Source organism: Melanostigma gelatinosum, assembly GCF_949748355.1.
Source record: "Melanostigma gelatinosum genome assembly, chromosome: 3".
Classification (NCBI taxonomy): Eukaryota; Metazoa; Chordata; class Actinopteri; order Perciformes; family Zoarcidae; genus Melanostigma; species Melanostigma gelatinosum.
This window is the reverse complement of record NC_136636.1, coordinates 21,978,698-22,005,319: the sequence shown is the minus strand read 5'-3', so window position 1 is coordinate 22,005,319 and position 26,622 is coordinate 21,978,698. Positions and strand designations below refer to the sequence as shown.

Genomic DNA, 26,622 nt, shown 5'->3' with positions numbered 1-26,622 from the left:
CCCAACAATACAAACGTATGAACGCTATATTCAAATCTAAAGTTGCAATGATAAGCTGCAATCAGAAAAAAATAATGAATGGTTTTGATAATTAATCAATAAAGTAATTTTACCAACAAAAAGTCAAACAATGACTTATTCCAGCATTTAGATTGTGAGGATAAGATGCTTTTCACTGTGAGAGTAAACTGATTATCTCTGGTCATGAAATGTTGGTGTGACAAACATACAATTTATTAATTATTATTTATCATTATTTATTTCTTCTGGACTCCAGCCGGAAGCGGTTTAATGCAAAGATAGAAAGACTCAGTGCCTCACCAGAAACTGTATTATGATGTTACGTAATGGTGGATGCTGCTTTTGCCTGAGCTTTGCTTCACGGCAGTCATTTTTTCCTTCGTGTAGTAATTAGAATATGATTTCTGACTTTGCGGATGTCTCTTTTATAATGTTTCAATAAATCTGGTAGGGCTACAACGACAATCACTTAATTAAGGACGAATCTGCCGAATATTTTTCTTCTCTCAAATAAATTTGCAATTTCCTACACTCTCAGGGTCACATTTCAAATTTCTTCTTTTTCCAACCAATCACCCAAAAGCACAAAAATATTTTATTTACTATCACAGAAGGCAGCGAACTAAAACAATGGATCAACTATCAGCTTTGTGGGCACATTTGCATGTGAATTATTTTTTTACTTGGTCAAAGATGTATAGATTACATGTTCGACTTCATATGAGGATGCAATCTTAAAATAAAAGTGATATCCATATACTCGTAAATATATAATAGTAACTTGGTAATAGTGTAATTTATAAACTGAAACATGTAATGTATATTCAATGAAATAGTGTTTAAACTCGCCCGGGCCCAGCCCGCCGCCCCGGGCCCGGCCCGCCGCCCGATCTTCATTGCACCAGACCCCGATGCTTGTCCCTGAGGCTGATGGGTCCACAGGGTGGCTGCTCCATGTTGTTTCTTCGAGCTGAGCCCCATGGGCGAAGGCCCGGCCACCGCTGACGAGCTCCCCTCCTGGGTCTGGCTCCGGGAGAGTGCCCCGGTTTCCCTGGTCCGGCCGAGGTGGCTGAAGTCTGTGGGCTGCTATTTATAATGTTTGAACCGCTCTTAGTCTGGGCTCTCCCCTGAGACCTGTTTGCCTTGGGAGACCCTACCAGGGTCCCCGGACAACATAGCTCCCAGGATCACTGAGCCACTCAAACTCCTCCACCACGTTAAGGTGGCGGTTCGCGGAGGAGGTGGATCAGTGTGTCTGTGTGCGTGTCAGTGTGTCTGTGTGCGTGTCTGTGTCAGTGTGTCTGTGTGTCTGTGTCAGTGTGTCTGTGTGCGTGTGTCTGTGTCTGTGTGTCTGTGTATGTGTGTGTATGTGCGTCAGTGTTTTACTGTCTGTTTTGACAGTAGGGAGCCGGGCATTAGAAGAATTTTAACCATTTTTTCTTCTTCTGCTTGTTCTTGATCTGGCTCTGAAGATCTTTTTCAGTGGCCTGAAGATCTTCGATGGCCTGAAGGAGGGAAGACTTCTCCTGATGCCAAAGAAAACGTTCAGTTTCTGACAGATCTTCTGTCTTTTTCCGGGCTGCTTTGATCCGGTTTATCTCCGTTCTCTGTTCCACCAGCTGGGCTTCATGAGCTGCCTTGAATCTCTGCAGCGTCTCCTTAGCCTCCTTCTCCATTCTTCCAAAATCAGCTGTGATCTTCACCTGAGTATGATAAAGTTCACAGTCTTTTTTATTCTGGTCTAGGAGCGAAGACTTCTCCTCTTGCCACAGTAGGTGTCTGTTCTTCAGCTCATTCTCAGCCTTGTGAAAGGCTGCCTTGAGCTTACTATTGACATCCAACTGTTCGTAAAATGTATCCTGACAGAGATTCTTAAGTATGTCATTCTCCCCCTTGGTGGTAGTTTGAACGTGACGCTCAGTGTCCAGCAGGTCCTGTGTTACTTTCAGAGCTGCTGCGATCCTGTTTGTCTCCGCTCTCTGGGCTTGATAGGAAGCCTTGGCTTGAGAGAGAGCCTTGGCTTGAGACAAAGCCTTGGCTTGATGGAGAGACTTCTCCTCTTGCCATTGCAGATGACCATTTTTCAGCTCCTGCCTGGCCTTCTCAAGATCCTTTTTGAGCTTACTGCTGACATCTAATTGTTCATCCAGAGCTGCTGCGATCCTGTTTGTCTCCGCTCTCTGGGCTTGATAGGAAGCCTTGGCTTGAGAGAGAGCCTTGGCTTGAGACAAAGCCTTGGCTTGATGGAGAGACTTCTCCTCTTGCCATTGCAGATGACCATTTTTCAGCTCCTGCTTGGCCTTCTCAAGATCCTCTTTGAGCTTACTGCTGACATCTAATTGTTCATCAAGAGTAGCCTGACAGAGGTCCAGGTCCGCCTTGGTGGTAGTTTGAATGAGACACTCAGTCTCCAGCAGGTCCTGTGTTTTTTCCAGAGCTGCTGCAATCCTGCTTGTCTCCGCTCTCTGTTCGGCCATCTGGGCTTTATAGAAAGCCTTGGCTTGACAGAAAGCCTTGGCGTGATAGAGAGACTTCTCCTTTTGCCATTGTAGTTGACCATTTGTCAGCTCCTGCCTGGCCTTGTCAAGATCCTCCTTGAGCTGAAATACCTCCATCTCCTCCTTGGTGGTAGTTTTAGGTGGTAGTTGGTGGTAGTTGGTGGCAGTTTTAGGCTGACGCTCAGACTCCAGCTTCTTCTGATGATCCTTGACCAACTGTTTGTTTCTTCTCATTTGTTCCATTGCAATTGTCAAATTGTTTCTGAACCAACTTGATGAGTGCTGTGAAAACTGTGAGAGTTTTCAATGTAACTGTCAAGTATGTCTGCTCTCAAATGTGTGAAGGTATGTGTGAGGGACAAACTGGCATAACACCAAAGCATTCGTGATGTCATCGAATTCCTGAATTCATCATCAGAATAGAATTCGTGATGAATTCTATTCTGATGATGAATTCAGGAATTCGATGACATCACGAATTCTATCCATGGAGTCCTGCATGGCATCGTTACTATGGATACCAGATTGAATGTTTATCTTTGAATTTATGAATGTAATGATTTCTCATGATTCTTAAAATATGGCAAAGAAATGAAACTATATGTAACCATATATAGATATAAAAAATATAAATCCTCTTAAAATACTGATATAAATGATCGTGTCATGTTTTATGTAGTGGGGCAGATAGTAGATTAATCGTGCAATTTATGATACAAGCATGAAATTTGGTGGAGTTGTTCTGCAGAGGTATCTGGTTAAACCTGCCTGATTGGCCATTCAAAAATCCAAGATGGCCGCTAATTGGGCCTCCCGAAAATTTGTTTTCTTAATAAAACTTTGTATTTCCCCGATTTGAATGATCTTGCTGTCTATTTGTAGGTAATACAAGATGCTTTAATAATTAGCCACAACTATACCACTGGAATAATGAATGTGCTGATGTCATTGGATATTTAGTGGAGAAATTTACGAATATAAGTGTCAATTAATAATTCAACTCTTTTATTAAAATCATTTCCTTCAACTATGTTCAAATTGAACATGACAAGAATATGATGTCAAACTGGACAAAACAAACTGTATGGCACTGGACACTTAATTCATCTAACAATAATACATTTGATATTAAAGATAAATGTGTAATTTATAGCACATTCCCAGACTAGTCTAGTTAGCATGGACGGTACTAAAATTGTAACTTTCAATAAATGAAACAACTGTACACATTTTAAACATTGTAAAAGATGCTACATTTTCATATAAGATCTACAATATTATTCTAAACACGAAATCAAAGCAGCTAAATTCACATGTACAACATTATAAGACTAGTTGCTGGGATATATCCGCACCGTTGGAAAGTAGTTGAGATTCTTTATGGAGATTATAACTTTACATAACTTATGAAACATTGCACAACATTTGCAACAGTCAGGAATCAAAGGAAAGTAGGTTAGGCTTAATACTGTGATTGACTTTTGATTTTGTTTCACTCCACTCAACGGATACAGCAACTATAAACATGTAATCGCATGCTTCTTTCTTTAAGGTGTTTTATTAAGGGATTGAAAATACATCGTGTGTAAAACAGAATACCTGCTTTACATATTAATGTCAAAGGCCTTTTCTGCTCATGAAGGACTTCTCTGTGGGCTATTGTTGTGTTCCTGTTTAAAGTGAATCGGTCTTAAATTACAAACATGTTGAAACAGGAAATAGATCAGTTTGAGTATTTGTGTTGAAACACCTTTCGGGCTTTATGGAGCAAACCACAGTTTCTGTTCTCTCTAATATGTAAACAACCGCTGAACAAAAGAACAGTTCAGATATTTGAGGAAAAGATTCCACCAGAGGCAACGCAAATAAATCTATATTCAACACACTGCTGACTTCTCATATGAAGAGAGACGTGTCGGCATTAATGTGTTCATCTAATATCTAATGGGGATGACACAGCAAAAAACACATCCACAAAGCATGGTAAATGAACATTTTGAATTCTTAGACATATACAGCATGCACTACTGTACTGTAAAAGTGCTTTGTAATCCGTTGGCATCTGAATATATGAGTCGGTGTTCAGCTTCCTAGAGACAGTCCAGCAAACACACAAAGCACTTTGTTAATCCTGCTGCCATATATACTGAGGAAGCAGTCACGTGGTACAGCCGGGCAGCGAGGCTTCGGACGTCATCATTTGTGGCTCCTCCCCTAAATGAAGCAAGCCTCGATAAGCGCTTCGAGGAAACGCCCCCTCCATTACTCGACACACGCTTCGAAGCGTCGGCACATCTCGTAACATCACTACTTTTAACCAAAATCCTAGGTTTAACAGTTTATATTCGCTGACCGAATTCACCAAACTGTCTATTTTATCTTTGTTCGCATCCACGAAGCGAACCCGTTTATTCCTGCAGAAGTGAAGAAGCAGACTTCTTCAGAACGAGAGACAGAGAGCTTCCACTCTCCACCAAGCATCTCGTCTGCTCCGGCCATAAGGACACGAAAGTCCCTTCTCCAGACGACAGCGATTCGCTCCCATCGAGAGCATACCTCCCGTGGCCCGCAGCCTGAGCCCACCGAAGCTCAGAAGAACTCTCCTCAATCGCCACGATTGCATCGTACCGTAATGCTGCGTTCACACCGGTCGCGTTGATTTTTTGACGCACTGCAAAAAAGCGTCCAACGCACTGCACAATCGCGTCCAACGCGCCGCCGGTTGTGTTCACACCAGACGCCGCAAAATCTCGTAGCGCCGGAGAGGGGGCGTGGTTTATCGTCCTGGAAGCCTCCATCTGGCCGCCATTTATTTCCGCTGTCAACCGTGAAAGGAATAAGGACAATTACTGCTTTGTACGTGTTGTGGAAGTCCCTCAAACATCGGAATGCCAAACGCCGTCATGTCTGGTTCATAATATTGTTCAGAGGAGCTCCGTGGATTGTATCGAGCTGTATTCACTGTGTCTAGCAAGCCACCGGTCGCTGTTTACTACAGCTGTAGGAACACAAAATAAACTGATTTGGCTGTGATTCAACGGCAATAAACCGACAAAAAGGGACTCCGAAATAACTACGTAATGATGCCGATTTGTACTTGTCTTCTCCGACAAAAAGGGACTCGAAATAACTACGTAATGATGCCGATTTGTAGGCTACTTGTCTTCTCAATGGAGCTCTGATGGGTCGGTGCTAGGCTATGCTAACATCGTAGCAGCTCCACCAGCACTCAATAACGTCACGTAGACGTAAATACGGCAGCGTCTATTCATTGTTTGTACCGTATGGTTTACACACACACATGCATACACATAGTTTGGTCGATTTGTTGGTTGATATGAGGTATCGTAGCGCTCTGGGTGAACACAGACGGCTACAGGATTTATTTCCTGATTCAACAACGGCAGAAAGCCAGTGATGACGGGGGGAGCAACTCAACGCTGATAGGCTATCGCGCCACAGCGTCACGCGATTATGTCGCTGAAGTTGAAAAATTTCAACTGCCGCGTTGGCGATTTTGCGGCGTCCAACGCGTCCACCGCACTGCAATAACGCGTCCAACGCGCCGCGCCATCGCAAAATCGCGGCGCGCCAGTCTCATCGCGTCTGTGCATAGACTTTGTATGTAATCTCGACGCGCGTCAAAAAATCAACGCGACCCGTGTGAACACGGCATTAGGCAAAATAGAGTCTGGGCAGAGTTAGAGAGAGTTAATTTGTGTTTATTTTACCTTGTTTACATGCTTAAAGTACTGTTCATTTTTATAACGAGGTGTATGCTTCATAATCGCCGACACTAACGATCGCTGAGATCGATGGGGTCGTGTAGCAGTAGCGTGTATTCCATGCTACTGTGATCTGTGTTGAGCGAGCCGCCTAGTGAGATCGAAGCTGCTTCTCATCAGTTCAGGAGGTTAAGACCGCCGACTGAGACAAAGAGTCGCTATTCTCTCCCCTGGCTGAGAGAGCAATCTTCAGTACTCCTACGCGACGCAGAGGATCGTAATCGCTTGTTTTATTTCATTTTGTTTGGGTTCCTTCCCCTTTTCTTTTACTAACCCACACACACACACACATATAGCGTTGAGCTAATCTAGCTACGTGCTGAACAGCTGCTACCACATGTAGACGCCGGGTCTCCTGGTTGGCTATCCGCCATTTTGGGTCTCACGCATGAGAGACGTCACCACGTCCCAACTACGTCACATGTCACTGTACCACTGTACCACGTTATTTTAAAGAGCAGCTGTCTGTGATTACTTTGTGCATGCGTATTGTGATAATAACTGTATATGTGGTCTGTGCTCGAACTTAAACCACTTTCACTCCGAATGTGTAATAGTACTCAGACGATTGACATTGTGAGTGAACACTAATTATGAGACTTAGTTTTATCGTTTGGTTATTGGTCCCTGTCTGCAGGGTGGTGCCCCGTTATTATTAATCGTCATTAATAATTGTTACTTACATCAATAATTCTATTGATGTCAAGAATTTAGTTTCTTAGATGCTGATAACCCAAACACGCCCCTTTACGTTCCCAACAATACAAACGTATGAACGCTATATTCAAATCTAAAGTTGCAATGATAAGCTGCAATCAGAAAAAAATAATGAATGGTTTTGATAATTAATCAATAAAGTAATTTTACCAACAAAAAGTCAAACAATGACTTATTCCAGCATTTAGATTGTGAGGATAAGATGCTTTTCACTGTGAGAGTAAACTGATTATCTCTGGTCATGAAATGTTGGTGTGACAAACATACAATTTATTAATTATTATTTATCATTATTTATTTCTTCTGGACTCCAGCCGGAAGCGGTTTAATGCAAAGATAGAAAGACTCAGTGCCTCACCAGAAACTGTATTATGATGTTACGTAATGGTGGATGCTGCTTTTGCCTGAGCTTTGCTTCACGGCAGTCATTTTTTCCTTCGTGTAGTAATTAGAATATGATTTCTGACTTTGCGGATGTCTCTTTTATAATGTTTCAATAAATCTGGTAGGGCTACAACGACAATCACTTAATTAAGGACGAATCTGCCGAATATTTTTCTTCTCTCAAATAAATTTGCAATTTCCTACACTCTCAAGGTCACATTTCAAATTTCTTCTTTTTCCAACCAATCACCCAAAAGCACAAAAATATTTTATTTACTATCACAGAAGGCAGCGAACTAAAACAATGGATCAACTATCAGCTTTGTGGGCACATTTGCATGTGAATTATTTTTTTACTTGGTCAAAGATGTATAGATTACATGTTCGACTTCATATGAGGATGCAATCTTAAAATAAAAGTGATATCCATATACTCGTAAATATATAATAGTAACTTGGTAATAGTGTAATTTATAAACTGAAACATGTAATGTATATTCAATGAAATAGTGTTTAAACTCGCCCGGGCCCAGCCCGCCGCCCCGGGCCCGGCCCGCCGCCCGATCTTCATTGCACCAGACCCCGATGCTTGTCCCTGAGGCTGATGGGTCCACAGGGTGGCTGCTCCATGTTGTTTCTTCGAGCTGAGCCCCATGGGCGAAGGCCCGGCCACCGCTGACGAGCTCCCCTCCTGGGTCTGGCTCCGGGAGAGTGCCCCGGTTTCCCTGGTCCGGCCGAGGTGGCTGAAGTCTGTGGGCTGCTATTTATAATGTTTGAACCGCTCTTAGTCTGGGCTCTCCCCTGAGACCTGTTTGCCTTGGGAGACCCTACCAGGGTCCCCGGACAACATAGCTCCCAGGATCACTGAGCCACTCAAACTCCTCCACCACGTTAAGGTGGCGGTTCGCGGAGGAGGTGGATCAGTGTGTCTGTGTGCGTGTCAGTGTGTCTGTGTGCGTGTCTGTGTCAGTGTGTCTGTGTGTCTGTGTCAGTGTGTCTGTGTGCGTGTGTCTGTGTCTGTGTGTCTGTGTATGTGTGTGTATGTGCGTCAGTGTTTTACTGTCTGTTTTGACAGTAGGGAGCCGGGCATTAGAAGAATTTTAACCATTTTTTCTTCTTCTGCTTGTTCTTGATCTGGCTCTGAAGATCTTTTTCAGTGGCCTGAAGATCTTCGATGGCCTGAAGGAGGGAAGACTTCTCCTGATGCCAAAGAAAACGTTCAGTTTCTGACAGATCTTCTGTCTTTTTCCGGGCTGCTTTGATCCGGTTTATCTCCGTTCTCTGTTCCACCAGCTGGGCTTCATGAGCTGCCTTGAATCTCTGCAGCGTCTCCTTAGCCTCCTTCTCCATTCTTCCAAAATCAGCTGTGATCTTCACCTGAGTATGATAAAGTTCACAGTCTTTTTTATTCTGGTCTAGGAGCGAAGACTTCTCCTCTTGCCACAGTAGGTGTCTGTTCTTCAGCTCATTCTCAGCCTTGTGAAAGGCTGCCTTGAGCTTACTATTGACATCCAACTGTTCGTAAAATGTATCCTGACAGAGATTCTTAAGTATGTCATTCTCCCCCTTGGTGGTAGTTTGAACGTGACGCTCAGTGTCCAGCAGGTCCTGTGTTACTTTCAGAGCTGCTGCGATCCTGTTTGTCTCCGCTCTCTGGGCTTGATAGGAAGCCTTGGCTTGAGAGAGAGCCTTGGCTTGAGACAAAGCCTTGGCTTGATGGAGAGACTTCTCCTCTTGCCATTGCAGATGACCATTTTTCAGCTCCTGCCTGGCCTTCTCAAGATCCTTTTTGAGCTTACTGCTGACATCTAATTGTTCATCAAGAGTATCCTGACAGAGGTCCAGGTCCGCCTTGGTGGTAGTCTGAATGAGACACTCAGTCTCCAGCAGGTCCTGTGTTTTTTCCAGAGCTGCTGCGATCCTGCTTGTCTCCGCTCTCTGTTCGGCCATCTGGGCTTTATAGAAAGCCTTGGCTTGACAGAAAGCCTTGGCGTGATAGAGAGACTTCTCCTTTTGCCATTGTAGTTGACCATTTGTCAGCTCCTGCCTGGCCTTGTCAAGATCCTCCTTGAGCTGAAATACCTCCATCTCCTCCTTGGTGGTAGTTTTAGGTGGTAGTTGGTGGTAGTTGGTGGCAGTTTTAGGCTGACGCTCAGACTCCAGCTTCTTCTGATGATCCTTGACCAACTGTTTGTTTCTTCTCATTTGTTCCATTGCAATTGTCAAATTGTTTCTGAACCAACTTGATGAGTGCTGTGAAAACTGTGAGAGTTTTCAATGTAACTGTCAAGTATGTCTGCTCTCAAATGTGTGAAGGTATGTGTGAGGGACAAACTGGCATAACACCAAAGCCACAGAATAGAATTCGTGATGAATTCTATTCTGATGATGACCATAGGAATTCGATGACATCACGAATTCTATCCATGGAGTCCTAGATGGCATCGTTACTATGGATACCAGATTGAATGTTTATCTTTGAATTTATGAATGTAATGATTTCTCATGATTCTTAAAATATGGCAAAGAAATGAAACTATATGTAACCATATATATATATAAAAAATATAAATCCTCTTAAAATACTGATATAAATGATCGTGTCATGTTTTATGTAGTGGGGCAGATAGTAGATTAATCGTGCAATTTATGATACAAGCATGAAATTTGGTGGAGTTGTTCTGCAGAGGTATCTGGTTAAACCTGCCTGATTGGCCATTCAAAAATCCAAGATGGCCGCTAATTGGGCCTCCCGAAATTTGTTTTCTTAATAAAACTTTGTATTTCCCCGATTTGAATGATCTTGCTGTCTATTTGTAGGTAATACAAGATGCTTTAATAATTAGCCACAACTATACCACTGGAATAATGAATGTGCTGATGTCATTGGACATTTAGTGGAGAAATTTACAAATATAAGTGTCAATTAATAATTCAACTCTTTTATTAAAATCATTTCCTTCAACTATGTTCAAATTTAACATGACAAGAATATGATGTCAAACTGGACAAAACAAACTGTATGGCACTGGACACTTAATTCATCTAACAATAATACATTTGATATTAAAGATAAATGTGTAACTTATAGCACATTCCCAGACTAGTCTAGTCAGCATGGACGGTACTAAAATTGTAACTTTCAATAAATGAAACAACTGTACACATTTTAAACATTGTAAAAGATGCTACATTTTCATATAAGATCTACAATATTATTCTAAACACGAAATCAAAGCAGCTAAATTCACATGTACAACATTATAAGACTAGTTGCTGGGATATATCCGCACCGTTGGAAAGTAGTTGAGATTCTTTATGGAGATTATAACTTTACATAACTTATGAAACATTGCTAGACTCGTCAATCTGGACAGAAACTAAATATCTTACAGCACTAGATACTGAACTGATGCTTTTGGCTTCCAGTGTGCAAGTACTTGTAATCATTACACCCAATTACTTTCTGTCAATCTGGCTTTTGTAAATAAAATATATTCATTCAATGTTAAATAATATGCGCTATACTTGTATGCTTATATTGCGGAGTTGTGAGGTCACTGTAAGTAGGTCAAAAACTCCGAGCATGCATTCCGTCGCCTGTTCGCACGATAGAAACAGATACAGTGGCCCTGAACGAAACACTTGCTTAAACCACCAGATTAGGGCGGAAACTGCCATCTTCGAGTAGGAGAAGAGTTCTCTTTATCTATTGACACAGAGAGTTCTAAATAGCTTAGAACTGCACCCTTTCCGGCACCTTAAGTGTTAACAATATGCATACACACTGACGTTCCAGAGAAGGCGTGATCCGGACGTGAGCCAGTGTGGGTGAAGATGCCCAGTGCTCCAACCAGGCTGCTGATCTGCTAAACACAGCCCCGCCTGCAACTTTGCTTTAACCAATAGGCTTCCATCAGAATAACCTTTAACACGCATGCGCACTCTGTCTAAGCGCCTTTTTAGCTTTTCATTCGCTCCTACAGAGTGAACTTTTTTAGGTCCGTGCACGTTTAACTGCTGGACATAATACTTCTGATACAAATACATGTTATTGCTTGAATTGAGCTAAACGCCTCGATCTCAGTCTGTTCACTCGAGTTACATCCTCAACACTTTGGATTTAATTTATTTTGTACAGCCCCGAATCAAAAATTTGCCTCACAGGGCTTTACAATCTGTACACATGCAACAGTCTCTGTTCTGGGACCCTCACATCGGTGCAGGTCCCCCCCAAAAACAACTTTAGTGGGGAGGAAAATAGGAAGAAACCTTAAATCGATTCAACTAATTATTTCCCCAATAATCTATAATATTTGAGGTGAGGTTTGGGTTTCTATAGTAGGCTACTATATCAATTAATAATTCTTATTTGTATTCTTTTTTTTTATTCTTGTGAATTTGATATGGACATAAAGAAAATGTGACACATATGAAGTAAGACGGTGCAGGCTAATGTTTCCACCACAAGGTGTCAGCATCAGTTCATCATCACTTTACTGAACAACAGGTTTCAGCTACTTAAGTTAAAAACTGGATCAAAGTATTGTTTGTGTCTTAACTAAATACACAGCTTATGGTAAAGATTATATATTAATAACAGATCTTAATAGAGACAGTGACTCTTGTTTGAGCTGATCATCCTTCTCAGGGCTGCTGTCACATCAGGATTTACTTTTATTAGCTCTAAGTACTTTCTCTTGTTTGTTTTAGTCGACTCGGGTGCCAGACGGGTGGGGTTTGCAACAGTCAGGAATCAAAGGAAAGTAGGTTAGGCTTAATACTGTGATTGACTTCCAAACACTTTTGATTTTGTTTCACTCCACTCAACGGATACAGCAACTATAAACATGTAATCGCATGCTTCTTTATTTAAGGTGTTTTATTAAGGGATTGAAAATACATTGTGTGTAAAACAGAATACCTGCTTTACATATTAATGTCAAAGGCCTTTTCTGCTCATGAAGGACTTCTCTGTGGGCTATTGTTGTGTTCCTGTTTAAAGTGAATCGGTCTTAAATTACAAACATGTTGAAACAGGAAATAGATCAGTTTGAGTATTTGTGTTGAAACACCTTTCGGGCTTTATGGAGCAAACCACAGTTTCTGTTCTCTCTAATGTGTAAACAACCGCTGAACAAAAGAACAGTTCAGATATTTGAGGAAAAGATTCCACCAGAGGCAACGCAAATAAATCTATATTCAACACACTGCTGACTTCTCATATAAAGAGAGAAGTGTCTGCATTAATGTGTTCATCTAATCATGTAAAAGATGCGTTACTTCTTCTGCTTACATAATGAACAAAACAACAGTTTAGCTCAAAACAAGACTGTAAAACATAAACGGTCCTAATTACAGACATATTATACACCATAACGAGTACCTACCCAGGTCCTCCATGTACGCTCTGTTGCATCAAAGTAGGAGATTAAACCATTCAAACAAAAGCACATGTCACAAAAAACTAACAGATACACACACGCGTATAATAATAATGAATCGTTTCTAAATGTTTCTGGAAACTGGTGCTTCCCTCCGTGGTGTTAAAGTGTCAAATCATTTGAGCTCACCCCACCACTGTGAGGGAGTTGGCAATGCAGCAGATCTCCAGTACAGAGCAATGCATTGCTGACAATAGCGACAGATCAGCACATATTCTCTCATGTGGACTCAGCTGTCTTGTCTGGTAGTACTTAAACAAAATGATAGGGATGTATCATAATACCGGCACATGTATTACACATGTCTAAGGACCTTACTTTGAAAACTTGAATCCCTTAAAATATGAGTCACTGGGCGGATTATGAGTCAATGGGCCCCTGGTCACCCCTGCTACACATGGGCAACACACACAAGACTTTTTTTGTGTCTCTTTGTGGTCATTTTGCATTAATTTGTGTGTCCTTGCGGTTGTGTGTTTGTTAGTTTTGTCAAAACACCTTGGGCCCTTGGGCCTGTGCCCCGTAGGCCCATTCAGTAATCCATCCATGCTCGAGTCAAGTCTTGCTCGAGTGACAAACACCTCAAATATTTAGTCATGTGAAAACACAAATAACAGCTTCAAATAGAAATCGTTCTTTTAACACTATTCTGCATGACAGCCTTCAGATACCGGAGCCTCTTTTTTTCCCCTAAGGACTTGACTGATGTGACTTGACTTTCATTAGCCCCGAAGGACTTGAGACTAATGCTGCGTTCACACCGGTCGCGTTGATTTTTTGACGCGCGTCGAGATTACATACAAAGTCTATGCACAGACGCGATGAAACTGGCGCGGCGCGATTTTGCGATGGCGCGGCGCATTGGCCGCGTTATTGCAGTGCGGTGGACGCGTTGGACGCCGCAAAATCGCCAACGCGCGAGTTTAAATTTTTCAACTTCAGCGACATAATCGCGTGACGCTGTGGCGCGATAGCCTATCAGCGTTGAGTTGCTGCCCCTGTCATCACTGGCTTCCTGCCGTTGTTGAATCAGGAAATAAATCCTGTAGCCGTCTGTGTTCACCCAGAGCTCTACGATACCTCATATCAACAGAGACCGGACCAAACTATGTGTATGCATGTGTGTGTGTAAACCATACGGTACAAACAATGAATAGACGCTGCCGTATTTACGTCTACGTGACGTTATTGAGTGCTGGTGGAGCTGCTACGATGTTAGCATAGCCTAGCACCGATCCATCAGAGCTCCATTGAGAAGACCAGTAACCTACAAATCGGCATCATTACGTAGTTATTTCGGAGTCCCTTTTTGTCGGAGAAGACAAGTACAAATCGGCATCATTATGTAGTTATTTCGGAGTCCCTTTTTGTCGGTTTATTGCCGTTGAATCACAGCCAAATCAGTTTATGTTGTGTTCCTACAGCTGTAGTAAACAGCGACCGGTGGCTTGCTAGACACAGTGAATACAGCTCGATACAATCCACGGAGCTCCTCTGAACAATATTATGAACCAGACATGACGGCGTTTGGCATTCCGACGTTTGAGGGACTTCCACAACACGTACAAAGCAGCAATTGTCCTTATTCCTTTCACGGTTGACGGCGGAAAGAAATGGCGGCCAGATGGAGGCTTCCAGGACGATAAACCACGGCCCCTCTCCGGCGCTACGAGATTTTGCGGCGTTTGGTGTGAACACGACCGGCGGCGCGTTGGACGCGATTGTGCAGTGCGCTGGACGCTTTTTTGCAGTGCGTCAAAAAATCAACGCGACCGGTGTGAACGCAGCATTAGCTAGGGACTTGCTTATGCAAGTTTCAAAACTCGAATTGGGACTTGAACTCAACCATCAAAGGCTTCAAAACAGCATCAAACAATCACACAAAGCCAGAGTTGAAGTGGAGGGAGATCTCCATTCCATCAGTCCCCATTTTGGCTCACCAGAGACATCCGATGAGTCATAATCCCATTTGTGGGGTCAGAGGCAATGCAGCAAACACTGGGAGTATCAAAATACTTGGCAGGATCGTAAAGGGAGTTGTTTGTGGTACTTTATTGCATGTGAGAGCAGAGATTAAAGGCGAGGTACTGGTGAAGGGATACACACATGTCCTTTGGCAACCTGCTATGGGAATAATGATCATTAATGCGGTTGCCAAACACATCCAGTTCAGGGGAATCTTTTTTTTGCTGTTTTACGATGCTGTTTTGTAATAAATGTGGCATTGATCTGCAGAATCATAACGACTGAATCATAAGTAGCTTTGCGTCGTAAATCAGAGGAGCGTGAGCCACCCCCATCTATGTATTTGCTGCACACAAGAGGAGGTGTACAAGGATTATTTCTAACCTTCCTCTTGTCTGCCAGACTTGAGTTGCTGAAACCTTTTGAGAGGAATAATCCTGCAGCCGAGGTTTTGGCCGTGTAAAAATAGACCATGCAAGTCCATGGAGAATGCCTGTTTTCCCATTCTAGTTAATGCCATCTGCCATCTGTTTGCAGGTATGTGCCCACCCATTGTAGACGTGGGTAGCTTGCCGCCATGTGATCCACTACTGGGTTTAAAAGCTTATGGCCCACAGAGGAGGGCACAGGATACAATTCCCCATTGAGCCCAGTCTGAAGCACACATCGCACTATCCGGGTAAGTCTTGAGTGCTCTTCTTCTGTGTTTTTAATCAGTAAATTGAGACTTTGCTTCAATTTAGCGTCGTCGTATCACCTCAGGTTGCCGTTGGTGTAGTGTCACTCCCTATCGTCATTGGACTTACTCGTACAGGTGCTGCATCCTAAATATGTCCGACACAGAAGATGCCACGAACGAGTGAGTAAATGGATCATTTCTGTACAATAGAGAGTGATAATAACAAAACGATGCCAGAACCGGTGGAATCAATTGTATTTTTGGTGTGCGTTTTTTCTTTCTTTTTTTTTAGGGGTCAACGTAAGTCAGTTTCTCGGTTCAAGATGAGTCTTCACAGTTTGTATTTGAAGTGCAGTGAAGAGGCTGCAGTTTCAGGCTGCTGCTTGTTCATTCTGACTGGCTGGATGCTACACAGCTGCTTCACGTGAAAAAAAAAAAAGCATGAATATTGTGTCTATGCTGCATGTTTAGCCTCCATATCAGAAACGTCCATGCTCATCTTAAATATGCATGTGGCGTACATTGCCTTATAGTTTACGAGGATATTGCTGTTATGTACTTTAATACAAACAATATCGATGGAAACTGCTTCTAAATCTAAACTTTAAGAGGCTGCTTGTATTTTTTCTGCGACCTTGTTACCTGCTTGAGTCTTGCATTTATTGTTGCTTAACACACTGCGTCTGCTAAGCTGCTGGCTTCGCCATACAGCATACTGTATTTCTGGTGCCACTGTAGAAGCAGCTGCTGTCCTTGAGCTCTTTGGATTGACCTTTGTCCTCTCCGTCAGTCCTCTCTGTCCGAGACCGGAGACTGTTCACTTTGTATAAACATCCCAGTGGATCTGTCCTTCCAATTCAAATGGTGCAACAGGTTGCCATCAGAGAGGAAAAGGGCCGTGCCTCTATTTCTGTCTCCTTTGTGAGGCTGTCCATGTGGGCCACACTGTACAGCCTGGCTGCCCCTGAAACTAAGCGGCACCTGTCCTCCCCCCCCCCCTCTATGTGGAGAGGGATCCCTCTTAGAGAGCAATGTAGGTCAGCTTATGTTCTCAATACGGGACCTTGGGGAAGACAGCGACACATGCACAATACCCACTTTCATTTTTGATGCCTGTTAGAGGTCCTCTAAATGCAGGTTGGCTTACCTTCTTTGCAGTGGAAAGAGGTTGAGTTACCTAAAGGGACTCTGACTAAAGGCTCTGTGCCACTTTTTCCCCACAGAGGCCCACTGAGGAGAGGAAAAAATACAATTATTTCCCTCCTTCAGTGATATCCAAATTGTTGAGATGGTTGGAGCAGTGTGGGGGAAGGGGGGGGGGGGGGGCTAGAGCCAATCCCAGCTAACATTGGTCAGAAGCAGGGTGCACCCTGGACAGGTCGCCAGACTATCGCAGGGCTGGACAAAACATCACAGATTGAATTGTAAAATAAAAATGTCTAGTATATAACTTTAAAAATACATTGAAAACATATGTGTACAAATGCTTTTAAATAAAATATATAGCTGTAGGTTTTAAAGGCACTGTCAAAAATACACAGAAATAATCTTGAAATGAATGCTGGATGAGATTTTCAAATTGTTTGCTTGCTAACTATACATGCTTGCTTTGCACAGAAGAGGAGGAAGAAGAGGTAGTAGAGGAGGAGGTAGAAGGTAGTATTGCTTATGCTAATATCTGTTTGCATGCCGGCTGTAAATAGATGACTTTATTCTTAACACACTGTTGTCAACCATGTAGTCGAATGACAGTGTTAGTGTACAAATATAATATATTGTCGCTGTCCAAGGAAAACCATGTTTCTCCAAAAACTGTTCATCAGGTGAGAAACAACCAGCTTCATGACAATGCATTTTAATGCTGAGCTGCACTTCACACTCTAGTTTACGAGGAGATTCTTGTTCTTCACTGGACAGTGATGATGATATACAAGTCTGGGAATATAATGTGATTCTATCTCTCTGTACTACGAATGTACCCGTATATCTGCTGAAAATTCAATTTGTGTTTAAATTCCCAATTTGAGTTGGGCAGTTGTGGTATACAGTTAAATGTAACATTTAAATACAAAATCATGTTAAGTATTGCATTTCTCCGTGTCTTCTGTTATCTGATTTAAGGACACATGACTCTCTGTTAGTCACTGGGTGGGGACTCAGGTGGAGACAACATGTAGTTTATCTGTGATGTCTTCCTACTTGAAGGGCCGAGAATACTTTGTGTCTATGGCTCATTACACATCGGAGCTGACTAAAATGACATGTGGTGTTCCCCAAGGTTCAATACTGGGGCCTCTTCTGTTCAACATCTACATGCTTCCACTAGCTCAGATTATGGAAAACAACAAAGTGTGTTATCATAATTATGCACACACACAAATCTACATAACTATGTCACCAGGGGACTATAATCCCATACAAGGGCTGGGTAACTGTATTGAACAAATCAACAACTGGATGTGCCAGAATTTTCTTCAATTAAACAGAGATAAAACAGAAGTAATTGTTTTCGGTACCAAGGACGAACAATTGAAAATCACCGCTCAGCTTCAGTCACTGATGTTAAAACCCACAAACCAAGCCAGAAATCTAGGTGTAGTTATGGATTCAGATCTCAACCTGAACAGCCATATCAAGACAATTACAAAATCAGCCTACTATCACCTGAAGAATATATCAAGGATTAGAGGACTTATGTCTCAACAGGATTTGGAAAAACTTGTCCACGCATTTATCTTCAGCAGACTGGACTACTGTAACGGTGTGTTTACAGGTCTCTGTAAAAAGTCCGTCAGAACGCTGCAGCTCGAGTCCTCACTAAGACCAGGAGGGTGGATCACATCACTCCAGTTCTGAGGTCTTTGCACTGGCTTCCTGTCCAACAAAGAATTGACTTTAAAATCCTGCTGTTGGTTTACAAAGCACTGAATGGTTTAGGGCCAAAATACATCTCTGATCTGCTGCTACCTTATGAACCATCCCGACCCCTCAGGTCATCTGGGACCGGTCTACTTTCTGTTCCCAGAGTCAGAACTAAACATGGAGAAGCAGCGTTCAGTTTTTCTGCTCCACATATCTGGAACAAAGTCCCAGAAAGCTGCAGGTCTGCTGAGACCCTCAGCTCATTTAAAGCAAGATTGAAGACTTTTCTGTTTGCTGCTGCCTTTAATTGAACCACGTTCAATTCATATATTAATCAATTTCCTGCATTTCTGCATTTTACTACTGCATTTTATTTCTTGCACTGTTTTTTAATGTTTTAATGAATGTTCTTAATTGTTTTTAAATCTCCTTTTCTTTTGCCTTATGTTTTGATGCTTTTAATGGTTTTATGTGAAGCACTTTGAATTACCTTGTTGTTGAAATGTGCCATACAAATAAACTTGCATTGCCTTGTGATGATAATCTAAAGCAGTGTCCTCTAAACACACCTGCATTCCTCTCTGGATAAGTCCATCAGCACCGACAGGAGATGGTCGGATATGTTCCCTCAGTCACAAAGTATTCGACTGAGGTTGAATGCTTAAATAATGACGGTAAAAAAAGACATTTGTCAGCAGCAGTGGCGGGCCGTCAGGGCCTGCAAAGCCTTCTCTGCTGGCCTAAATGGAATCAAAGTTATATCTATTTTATAATTGAATCATTTTTCTTAAATACACTACATGTATTATAATTTGTACAAATATTTTTCCCATTATCTTATTTTCTCATTGCACAGCTACTGTCTTCCTCAGCTGCTCTGCTTCCAGTGCAGCTTGTTTTAAGTAGAGCTTTTATCCAATCAGAGCTCACCTCTGTGTCTCTAGGTAAGAACAGAGGCCCGAGGCCTGCAGACTCACAAGTGAATCCCTTTGCAGTTTAAGTGAATGGGGACGATATTGTTGATTGTCATAGTTTTCAACCAATCAGATCTTTAGTTTGACATGTTGGGCGTATTCTTTGACGTGCCAGAGCCTGCTAGCTGGCTTACAAGTACGTCAGCTTTACGTGCAGCTCAGTGTTAAGGTGCAGCAACCGCAGTCAGGTGCAGCGTGCACTGTGATTGGTCAGTGGGCAAGCACGTGACTATCGTGACTATTTTTTTAACACTCAATGGCTGAAGGATGAGAAATTGATTTGTGAGTTGGGATTTAACCGTGGGATTAAACTCTGTCAACAAAGAAAGGAGGATGGAGTTTGTCTTCAAGTGAACTGCTTTTGTTTTTTATGTTTTTTTACATCTAATATCTGAATGGCCCTCGAGTGTGTAGGTGTTCCGCTGCAGGTCTGCTGGATTGATTTGTTGTTATATGAATATATGTGTTATGAAGCATACCGTCATGCGCAGAGTTATTGTTTGTTTAAGGTAGTTTAGCGTAGCCTCCCAGAAGTGCGGTGCCTCAGCTGTCTCTTGTTTTGGGGTTTTTTTGTTCCGGGTTCAGAGGTCACACAGCCCGTTGACTCCTACGTGAGCGCAGTCCGCCGAAAACATTATATTTCCCACAAAGCCAGCTTCTGCATTTTCCAAACGCACTGGTATTATTCAAACGTATTGTTCGGTTCGTAAGCCGCGTACCGAACGCTTTAATACGAATACGTGTATTGTTACACCCCTAGAAACAAATAACCGTAGCTTGCGCGTCATAATGAGATCATTATGTGGTGTTTCAGCTGCAGGACAGCACTGAAGGCCCAGGTATGAAATGCACGGCCCGCCACTGGTCAGCAGTAATCCCTTACATCAAACTTAAAACCAATTTTGACAATCATATTTTAAAATCTTACTGAGAATCACGAGTATCCCTGTTCATCACTGTCATAATCCTCTGCATGTCGGTGTGAAACGTTTGACTCTGCACTGATCCTTTCATCTTTTCACAGATACTCCAGAGGACAATGAAGCAGGTATGGACCGGTTATATAAGTGTGTTGTGCAACAGTATAAAAATGTTGCTCTGTGGGTTTTTTTTATATTTTTATGCATTGCCTCATGAACTAAAGATTTTACTTTGCTGTTTATTTTTGTTATGCGTATACAGATGAGGCAAAGCACAGGTCAAAGTAAGAACAGAGTTTATATGTATTCATATAACTTAACTTGAAACAGAATTCTCTGTGAGAGACCTATTAAGATAAAAAGATTTCCATTTGTTCCATTCTGCTCACCAGGCCTGGTTTTGTGGCCGGCTTGGCGCCTCCTAAAATCCCAGATGGAGAGAAAGTTGACTTTGATGTGAGTTCATCTCAGTGCTGATCAAAGTTGCACCTGCAAGCTGTCTTTTTTTTGGAAGGCAGGTTGTTGGATAAACTCAGAATTCAACTTCTTGCTCTAATTTTTCAGGACATTCATCGAAAACGAATGGAGAAGGACCTGACTGAGCTCCACACTCTGATCGACGGCCACTTTGAAAAGCGTAAGAAGGAGGAAGAAGAGCTTATCAACCTCACAGATCGCATTGTATGTATTTTAATTCTAAAGTTAAGCGCTGTCTTTAAGTCACATTTTGATATTACGTGATATTGTTTTGGTCGGTAAAATGTATTTTCTTTCCTACTTTAGGAGACACGCAGGTCAGAGAGAGCAGATCAGATGAAGATCAGGGCAGAGAGAGAAAAAGTCCGGCAGAACAAAATAAATGTACGTATACGAAGACGGTAAACGTCCATAGGACATACTGTAACTGTTGTTCATCTTCCTCAACCCTGCTACATGTCTGTCAGCCACTGCCTTTTAAATATGTCAAAGTACCATTTGGATGTCCTACCCCAGGCGAATCCTGTCTATAAATCATTCTTACATTCAATTAAACCAAGTTCAGACGATGTCACACATCAAAACACTGTAAACTAAGTGATTAAAGGTGCATTAATGTGTTCCACCAGGAAGAGAGAGCGAGAAAAGAAGAGGAAGAGGCAAAGAAAAAAGCAGACGACGGCGCAAGGAAGAAGATGATTCTGTCCAACTTTAGTTTCATTGGATACAATGTGAAGATTTTCTTTATCTTTAAAAACACACAAGCATACTTTGTGAGATGTGCACAAATCGCTTCATGTGCGCTCTTCTTCCTGAACAGCAGACACAGCCTGGCGCGAAAAAACAAACGGAGAGGGAAAAGAAGAAGAAGATTCTTAATGATCGACGCAAAGAGTTAGACGTCGATCACATGAAAGAGGACAAACTCAGGTAAAATAAAAATAGTGACAAAAAATGTCCCTCATTTCATTACAAATACGCTTGCAAGATCGATCGCTTTCTCGTCTGTACTGATGCAGGGAGAAAGCCAAAGAAATGTGGGACTGGGTTCGCCAGCTGGAGGCCGAGAAATTTGAACTTCAGTATAAGCAAGCGAAGCAAAAGTATGAGGTAAGGTATCGCGTCATCGTGTGTAGCGAGTATCACCAACCTGTTCTCATTCTGGTATGCAGGCCAATATGTATAGACCATGACAGAGAGCTTTATGGGAACACTTACTGTGTTTAAGACAATATCTAAATGGCCGACCAGTTTGTCAGTTATCGTAAGTGGAATTCAGCCGAAAATCACGTGTCTGATGAAGACGAAGCAGTAGAAGAAGAATTAAAGGAGGAGTTAGAAGTTGTATTTATATATATATATATATATATATATATAAAACTTCTATATATATATATCCTACCTAGACTGCTCTACAGAGAGCAGTACAAACAAACAGTGAGGAGAAAAGAGCTACGTTTTAGGCTAGCTCGCCAAACAGTTTAAAGACAAGTGAGAGTATTATTAATATTAGAGAAGTGATATCAATATCTTACCTCTTAGTTCAACTCACAATTTGTACAATTAATTCATCTTTAATTTGAGTCATTTCAAATGTGTGATCTAAATGTGGCGCAACCATTCCACAAGAGTCAGCGTTTGAGACAGCTACTCTTACAGTTTTTCTCGATTGCTAAGGCACATTTCTTGAAACGGTCACCCATTCTCTCAAAACTGTAAACACAAAACCTCATCTTCAAGCACTATTTACAAAACCTCTGAATCCTCTTGCAAAATGAAACTTTTTCCTCAAAACAGTTTTACCTGTGCTCAAAATCAAACACTGCTCTCAAATCATAAACAAAGTGATCAAAATAATATACACTATCAAGCAGTCAGTAAACAATACACCAATCAATAGAAAACACATTGTTCAAAACATATAGTTCTCAGGGAGAAGTAGATTTTTAATCTCAAAACAAATTTCACATGAACGAAAACATGTTCCATTACAGTCGCTCAAAATTGATCAGAAATTACTACCATGTTTGCTCTTTGCAATTTCTTTTGTTCTTCCTCCTCCTTGTACCCCTATTTGTACAGTACTGTACCCTGCAGCTCACAAACGTGTCCTTTGTCTCTGTGATACTGTAATTCTTGTTGTTTGTTGATATGAACCTGCAACCAGTCAACATCTATTGAGCAGTCAGTGCTGTTACTGTAACAAATAGAAAGCACGATGTTCAAGGCCATACAATTTGTTTATTGTACATTATACAGCCTCCAATGCACTGTAGGCCTACTACAGTATACAATACTACATTGAAAGGGACAAAAATCAAAGGAGTCAACATATCATCAATGTGCTTCTTCTAGTCTTTGGGCTGGGTCAGGCCAGAGCACTTCGTCGACATCACCTTCAACCACCTGTTTGCTCTCTAAACTGGCTAATATTGGTTGTGTCACATCATTTGATATAAGTGAAATCCATTTTGAGTGATTGTGTTTAATCAATGACATGTGTTCTCTATTTGTATTTGATTGTTGCCACTTGTGTTTACCAGTATGGATGACATGTGCATTAGAGTGCAGAATGTGTTTTGTGACTGAGAATGTGTTTCGAGTTTTGCTGAAAAGTCGAAGTGAGATCTGCAAATTGTGTTTTACCATGTGAAATAGTTTAAGGTATTGATAACAGACTGCACAATTAGCTAAATGAGTTCAGGCAACTGAGAACTTTGTTCAGCCAATGGGTTTTAGTGTTTTAGCAATTGAGAAAAACTGTAAGCTAGGCTAGCTTAGCAAGTGTTGGCCTACTTTTCTTCCTCCATCATAACGATGGGGTGTTGTCAAACTGAAATACTAACATGTAAAAATCATCAAAATGAATTTCTCAATTATAGAGAACAAGTTCGGAAAAGGTTGATCAATTTAGCTTCAGCTAACGCTAACTGTGGCTACCTCACCAGCTAGCTTTAACTTAAACAAGCAGTGGGCACATTTTAGGCTTCATGCTCTTTTTTTCAGACACATTTCTACGGCGTAATACATTTTTAAATGGTAAATAAATGTAGAAAAGTCAGATTCAGAGTTGGCCAAATATTTGCAAAAATTGTGGCTGCAGTAGGGTGAATGTCATTACATTTTTTTAACAGATCACGGTGCTGAGGAACCGGGTCAGTGATCATCAGAAAGTGTAAGTCTATTGTGTTATGGCTATATATAGATATTTGAAGTGCCTTCTAACACCTGTAGGCTACTGCATGAAAGCAAGTGCTGTGGTAAATGAATGCATTGTCTTGAGTGTGACAAAATATCACTTCTGTATAAAATGCAGAATATCGCCTCTTTTCAGTGAGATGTAAGCAAATACATTGAATCTCATGAGCTAAATAAATAACACTATAAAACAAACACATTTATGCATTAAGAATTATAATCCAGTGATATAGTAAACATAACGAGTAGTTTTACTTCAAGTATGTTTTGATGCTCATACTTTTGTTAAATGCCTGAGTTTTACTTGTAACAGAGTATTTCTGCACTGTGGTATTGCTACTTTTACTTTTGTGAAATATCCGAGTAGGCTACTTCTTTCACCACTGCAACATAAGACATCTGACATCTAATATTTATCTTTGAAACAGAGGATCATTCATCAAGGCTGGTAGAGATATAGATAAAAATCAAAAAAGCAAAACCATACAGTAGAATTGAAAAGGCAGAAAGTAACATTCAGGTCATCAATAATTTCCTGCTGCCACTCATAAGTCTGCCCTGATGCAAACCTTCACCTAGTGACCTCATTAAGTTTCCACCTATTTCAACTTCCCCTCAGCTTCTCTCTTCGCTACACTGATCTCCGTTTGTTTGAAGCGGCATCAGTTGCAGCCTGTTTGCTTCAGCTGACCTAGGGGCAGGACTAAAGTAGCCAAACAGGACCGGGAAAACAAAAAGGGGCGAACACACACACACGATTTAAACAAAAGGGCATCTGAACAACATATATGCACTCCGTCTTGAAGGAGAGACGGGGTTTAAATGCAGGTACAACAGCTGAGAGGTCTTATAACTGCTATGTGATATCATCTGTAGCTCACAATAACACAGTGACCAGACCCTGCTGCTATGCAAATCATGTGGATCCTTCATTCCAATCAAGGTTCAAAACTTAAAACAAGCTGATATTGTTTTTCCTGCAGAATATGACGTTGCGTTTGCAAAACCAGTAATACTATAATTCTGTAACTGATCATTTCAAAGAGGAATAGTTATGAAATAGAGGCTTGAGTTTTTTTTAATTTTCAGATAAAACAGCCCTAATTCATGTTCAGAAATTGTAACATGTCAAACAATAAAAACAAAAACATAATTTGTCCCAGTTTCACCTACAGTGTATAAATGTATGTGCTCATAGTGAAGCTGCAGGGATCAGGTACCTCGGTAGCAACAGCAGATAAAGATAGCAGTCAGTTATTTGGTAGCAAATCCCCCTTACAACAGCAGACAGCTATGACAAGCTCTCAGCACGGTATCTGAGGCCAGCAGCAGAGCTCTGTGGAGCAACCTGAGGGCCGGGACCCCTCAACTGAGTCATCGTGTTTATTTTTCTCTAATAATTGCTATTTTACAATTAGAAACCTGAGAAAGGAAAATCTCTTTGATAGAACTTCTCACAACTCATTGACTTGCACATTTGTCATTAGGGGGAGGGGGGGGATAACGCTTTGTGGTTAAAGATTTAGGTCCACTGCTGCACAGGAATGAACTGCAATTGGGCCGGACTTAACATTGACCTGACCAAAATTGTAGAAAATAAAAAAGACAAGGAAGAGATTTCTGATCTGCAGCGGCTTTCATGCAAGTGCGAGAAAATGTCTACTGGCCTATGAGGATAAATTGCTGCAAATAAAGGGTTAATGACAATAAAACCATGAAGTTAAGACTTTTAAGAGAAGGCTCGTTTCTGGTCTCATGATGTCTGGAGTTTCCTTTCTGCACAAACAATTTCCCTAAAAATAATTTTAATTTCAAATGAAGCCAGAGCGACTTATTTGCATCACAAGAAACAAAAAAATGTCTGAAGTTCATTAGAATCAAACGAGCGGTGAGACACACAGCTCAAATGAAAGGCTTCAACACACAAATGCATTTACCATGGAAGGAATGTACAAGGTTGGGTTGTGTGCTGGCTAATATGGAAAAAAAACGTATTCTTTATTCTCAGATCAAAGGGCAGCAGAAGCAAGCGTGGCCTGAGGAAGTAACACGTGACGTCAACCTGAAGGAAACTGCCAACACCTGACGATAACCGCATCATATTGTTTTTCTAAATACTTGAACATGCATGGACGCAATTACAAACGCTCTTAAATATGGTATCTGTGAAACAAAGTGCATGCCGAGTTCATCTGCAGGAATGTAGCAGTATAGTAGCAGACTGAGGCGTTACAGCTTGTGCTTATTAAACAGGGGATTTGACAGCAGATGTGTAACCCATTAAAATGACTTCACTATATGAAAGGATGCCGCTTTGACAAGATTTACAATGTTATCCTAGTTCTATGTCCTACCACAAAGTCATTTTTAGACTTCTAAAAGTGAAGTTGAGACTAATTCATTCGTTCTTGTGTGTACGAATTTGAGGTTGCAATGAATTAAAAGAAAATCTTTGTTTGACAAACCAGAGATGGTGGCCTCTGTCTCTAGTTTCTTCACTTGTGGGAACTGAATGCTAACTTCATGATTATGTTTTTCAAACACACACACACACGCCTTCTTTAATAACGACAATTTGTGTTTGCCAAATCCAGACAGCCTTGACGTGTGCTCACTTGTTACCATACGAGAGCATAAATGTGGTTTGAACTGTCGAGGACCGAAGTTCAAATTGAGCGAACAATTAGATAATGCGACA

At 41.5% G+C, this 26,622-nt stretch overlaps 1 protein-coding gene and 1 long non-coding RNA gene across 2 annotated transcripts; both read left to right on the top strand.

Annotated features, from left to right (window-relative positions):
• The first annotated feature begins 15,257 nt into the window (after positions 1-15,257).
• On the top strand, positions 15,258-16,693 carry LOC306775140. The gene is made up of 3 exons (XR_013771862.1): positions 15,258-15,493; positions 15,577-15,673; positions 15,786-16,693. It is a non-coding gene; the product is annotated as an uncharacterized lncRNA (long non-coding RNA).
• A 2,088-nt stretch (positions 16,694-18,781) lies between these two features.
• tnnt2b (troponin T type 2b (cardiac)) lies at positions 18,782-26,393 on the top strand. The gene is made up of 10 exons (XM_079265414.1): positions 18,782-20,377; positions 20,512-20,533; positions 20,642-20,705; positions 20,814-20,930; positions 21,033-21,110; positions 21,356-21,457; positions 21,547-21,656; positions 21,746-21,836; positions 23,861-23,901; positions 25,933-26,393. The coding sequence occupies exons 4-10, from the start codon at positions 20,832-20,834 to the stop codon at positions 25,970-25,972; spliced, it is 561 nt and encodes a 186-aa protein (XP_079121540.1). The 5' UTR covers positions 18,782-20,377; positions 20,512-20,533; positions 20,642-20,705; positions 20,814-20,831; the 3' UTR covers positions 25,973-26,393.
• The last annotated feature ends 229 nt before the right edge of the window (positions 26,394-26,622 follow it).

Excerpts from the sequence above, each read along its gene's own strand:
- tnnt2b (XM_079265414.1), top strand. The coding sequence starts at position 20,832 with ATGGAGAAGGACCTGACTGAGCTCCACACTCTGATCGACGGCCACTTT. Across the intron at positions 21,111-21,355 it reads TCCGGCAGAACAAAATAAAT|GAAGAGAGAGCGAGAAAAGA; the intron begins GTACGTATACGA and ends GTGTTCCACCAG. Across the intron at positions 21,458-21,546 it reads TTAGTTTCATTGGATACAAT|CAGACACAGCCTGGCGCGAA; the intron begins GTGAAGATTTTC and ends CTTCCTGAACAG.